Source organism: Rhincodon typus, chromosome 26 (genome assembly GCF_021869965.1).
Source record: "Rhincodon typus isolate 14 chromosome 26, sRhiTyp1.1, whole genome shotgun sequence".
Taxonomy (NCBI): Eukaryota; Metazoa; Chordata; class Chondrichthyes; order Orectolobiformes; family Rhincodontidae; genus Rhincodon; species Rhincodon typus.
The window spans coordinates 40856925-40860813 of record NC_063357.1 but is presented as its reverse complement, the minus strand read 5'-3'; the positions used below and the strand labels follow the sequence as shown (position 1 = coordinate 40860813).

At 40.2% G+C, this 3889-nt stretch overlaps 1 protein-coding gene across 1 annotated transcript in view; it reads right to left on the bottom strand.

Moving 5' to 3' along the window:
- The window catches only part of mybbp1a (MYB binding protein (P160) 1a), an 89539-nt gene extending 86473 nt beyond the window's left edge, over positions 1 to 3066 (bottom strand). Inside the window, exon 1 of the mRNA XM_048612397.1 lies at positions 3028 to 3066. Within this exon, the coding sequence (XP_048468354.1) occupies positions 3028 to 3066 (39 nt within the window). The remainder of the gene's footprint in view (positions 1 to 3027) is intronic.
- Positions 3067 to 3889: the final 823 nt, after the last annotated feature.

The following is a 3889-nucleotide window of genomic DNA, read 5'->3' as shown; positions in this document are numbered from 1 at the left end:
CTCTTGCCCCGTCCCCACCCTCGCACTGCTCGGCCATTACTGACACACTCCCCGCCCACACACACACCAAGCGCGCACGTGCTCAGCACCCACTTCATCCCCTCCTCCTCTTCCTGTCTGCTCCCCTTGCTCCATTCACCCCATATCCCATGCCATCAGCCAGCTCACTGGCTCATCACTACTCCTCTTCCATCTCTTCCTCCTTAATGGCACTTATCATCTTGTCACTACTCACCCTTACCCAGAACTGAGAATAATGTTCTCCCCAAAATACGGATTGCAATTAATTTACAACTGCATGGATACACGTTTCATCACCTTGGGTTTTGCTTTCATGATATAATATTCTCAGTCTCAAAGACTTCAAGAATACCTAGTTTTATGAATGACTAGAATTTGCCTTCTCAAATCTTGCTGAAGTGCAATTTAGTAACTTGTTTGTGACAGCACAGTTGCGAAACTGAAGCCATCTGGTATCCTTTACCTGTTCAGACAATAACAAAGTGTGATCAGTCGATCTCTGTTGCTTTCAACAGGCAAGTATCTGTTTGAAAAGCAGTGTTACCATTAATTCTGAAGTGCGGATTGCTTGGCAAATTTTATTTCTCCCAGAGCAACAATCAGATTGACTACAAAATAGTTAAAAATTTTGTGGTGTACACTTGACTATTGAATAACACACACCACATTTCTCACTGGCCCCATTAACCCCTAGAGCCATATAGCTCAGAAACAGACTCTTTGGTCTAACTCATCTGCACTTACCAGACATCCTAATCGGACCTAATCCCATTCGCCAGCGTTTGGCTCATATCCCTCTAAACCTTTCCTATTCATGTACCCATCCAGATATCTTTTAAATGTTGTAATTGTACCCGCCTCCACCACGTACTCTGGCAGCTCGTTCCATATACCCACCATCCTCTGTGTGAAAAAGTTACCTCTCTGGTCCTTTTTAAATCTTTCCCCTCTCACCTTAAACCTGTGTCTTCTAGCCTTGGACTCCCCACACTAGGAAAAAGATCTTGGCTATTCATCTTATCCAAGCTACTCATGATTTTGTAAACCTCTATTAGGTCACCTTTCAGCCTCCGACACTCCAGGGAAAAATGCCCCAGCCAATTCAGCCTCTCCGTATGGCCCAAGCCCTCCAGTCCTGGCAACATCCTTGTAAATCTTTTCTGCACCCTCTCAAATTTAAGAATATCCTTCCTATAGAAGGGCGACCAGAATTATGCACAATATTCTCACCAATGTTCTGTACAGCTGCAACATGATGTCCAAACTTCTGATCAATGAAGGCAAGAGTGCCAAACACCACCTTTATTACCCTTTATTGCTCCTTTTATTCATCTTAACTAAGAGACTACTTATTTTTAAACCATAACCCTGAGTTTATATTATCCCATTCAAGGAAACAACATCTCAGTGTGTACTCTGTCCAGCCCCTTCGGAATATTTTTTGTTCCAATAAGATAATGTCTAATTCTTCTAAACTGTAATTAAAGCCTGCATCCCTGGATCTCCATTCGGCAATGCTCCCCAGTGCCCTACTGCTAACTGTATAAGTCCTGCCCTGGTGTGCCTTATCAAAATGCAATACCTTACATTAGTTTCTTATCTAGCTAGCTAGTGGTAACATGGCTGCAAAGGGGAACAGGGATCTAAAGAAGTTCAATGCATGAGAAGTGTGTTCGTGGAGCTTACAGTTGACTCCTCAAGCTGTCTAAGCAGCAGTTTCATCTGCAGTGGGGTAATTCCATGTTGTGTGTCTAAAGCCTATGGGTGACTCCAACCTTCTACCGATCTCAGTAATAGTAGTTTATTATCTTGAAGAGGTTATGATTACATTTGAGCCCCAGGGTTGTCTTAAAGATAAAGTAATGCCTGTTTTCTTCCATAAAATTCTTAAAATCTTGAGCGAACATCTGTAGAATTAGGAATACACCATTTCGCTACTCAGGCCTGTTCAGCTTTCCAGTTAGATCATGGTTAAACTGATTGTGGCCTCAATTTCTGCCTGTCCCCTATAATTCTTGACTCCTTTGTTGATCGAGTCTAGCTAACTCACCCTTGAATATATTTAACAACCCAACTTCTGCTACTTTCTGAGGAAGTGAATTCTAAAGACTAACGACCCTCAAAAAAAATTGCTCCTTTTATTCATCTTAACTAAGAGACTACTTATTTTTAAACCATAACCCTGAGTTTATATTATCCCATTCAAGGAAACAACATCTCAGTGTGTACTCTGTCCAGCCCCTTCGGAATATTTTTTGTTCCAATAAGATAATGTCTAATTCTTCTAAACTGTAATTAAAGTCTATCCTTCCTCATAAGAAAATTCCTTCATCCATTGTCAGCCCAGTGAATCTTCTCTGATCAGTTTCTAATGCTTAATCTCCTTCCTTGCTTAAGGAGATTAAGAATTGTACTCTACTTCAGGTGTAGCCACCAATGTGTTGCACAATTGGAGCACATCTTCCTTACTTTCACACCCTATCTCCCTTGCAATATAAGCCAACATTCTGTTTGCCTTCCTAATTACCTGTTTACCTGTATGCTGAGCTTCTGTGATTCTAATTTATTGTGATTCACGTACAAGAACACCCAACTGTCTCAAATATTTTGTAGCTTTTTTCCATTTAAATAATAATTTTCCTATTCTTCCTGCTAAATTGACAATCTCTCATATTCCACATTAAACACAATCTGCCAAATTTTTGCCTACTCATTTGACCTGACTATATCCATTTGCAGACTCTAGTAATATGGTGGATGCTGGAAATCTAAAATGAAAGCAAAGTGCTGGAGAAAGTCAGCAGGTCTGGCAGCATCTGTGGAGAGAGAAAAGGAGTTAACGCGATGAGTCCAATATGGCTATTTCTGTGAAGAAGAGACATATTGGATTTGAACCATTCACTGTTTCTCTCTCTGCAGATGCTACCAGATCCACTGACTTTCTCCAGCACATTGTTTTCATTGCAGACTCTTTATATACTTCTCACAGTTTGATTTCATACTTACCTTTGTATCAAAATTGGCTGTAACATTCTTTTCCTGCATTCTAGCCATTAATATAGATCGAAAATATTTGAGTTCTGAGCTCTGATTCCTGCAGCACTCTACTAATTATAGTTTGCCAACCTGAAAATGACCTGTTTATCCAGCCTGTCTGTTTCTTGTATTCATGCCAATATCATCCCTGATACCATGAACTCTTTTATGTAGTAATCTTTGATGTGACACCAATACGCTACGCATACTGGCTTCTCCATCTACGCTGCTTATTACACCCTTAAATGTCTGAAGTCAGGCTCATTAAGTATATTTATGGTGGAAATAGATTCTTGTTAGGCAAAGGAATCAAAGGTTGTTGGTGGTAGATGGTGCACTCATATTTTCATTCTGTCCCTTCTTTTCATACTCTGGTTGTCATTACTTGCATTAGTATCCTGCACTGTTGCCTTGTTTTTTATCCTAACTTTTCAAATGCCCCTCATGGAACCCCCTACCCCTGGCAAACCTATTTAGTTTAAATCCCTCTCTACTGTTTTAGTTATGGTGTATCAGTACACTGGTCCCAGTGCTGTTCCATAGATGTCCCTTTTTCCCTTTTACTGGTGTCAGTGTCCCATAAATAACATTTCTCCCACACAATCTTTCAGCCACGTTCATTTTCCTGATTTTATTCATTTGTGGCAATTTGCTTGATGCACAAGGTACATAACTTGAATTCCACTCTTACCCAACTCCCTCAATGTAAAATGGAAACAGTGAATTACATGTAGAAGTCTTTGCACATAATGTTTCCTAGGAATTCTCTGAAGTGTTTGTCTACTTTTATTCAGCATTCCAAAAATGACATTGGACAGGGTTGAGAAATAAG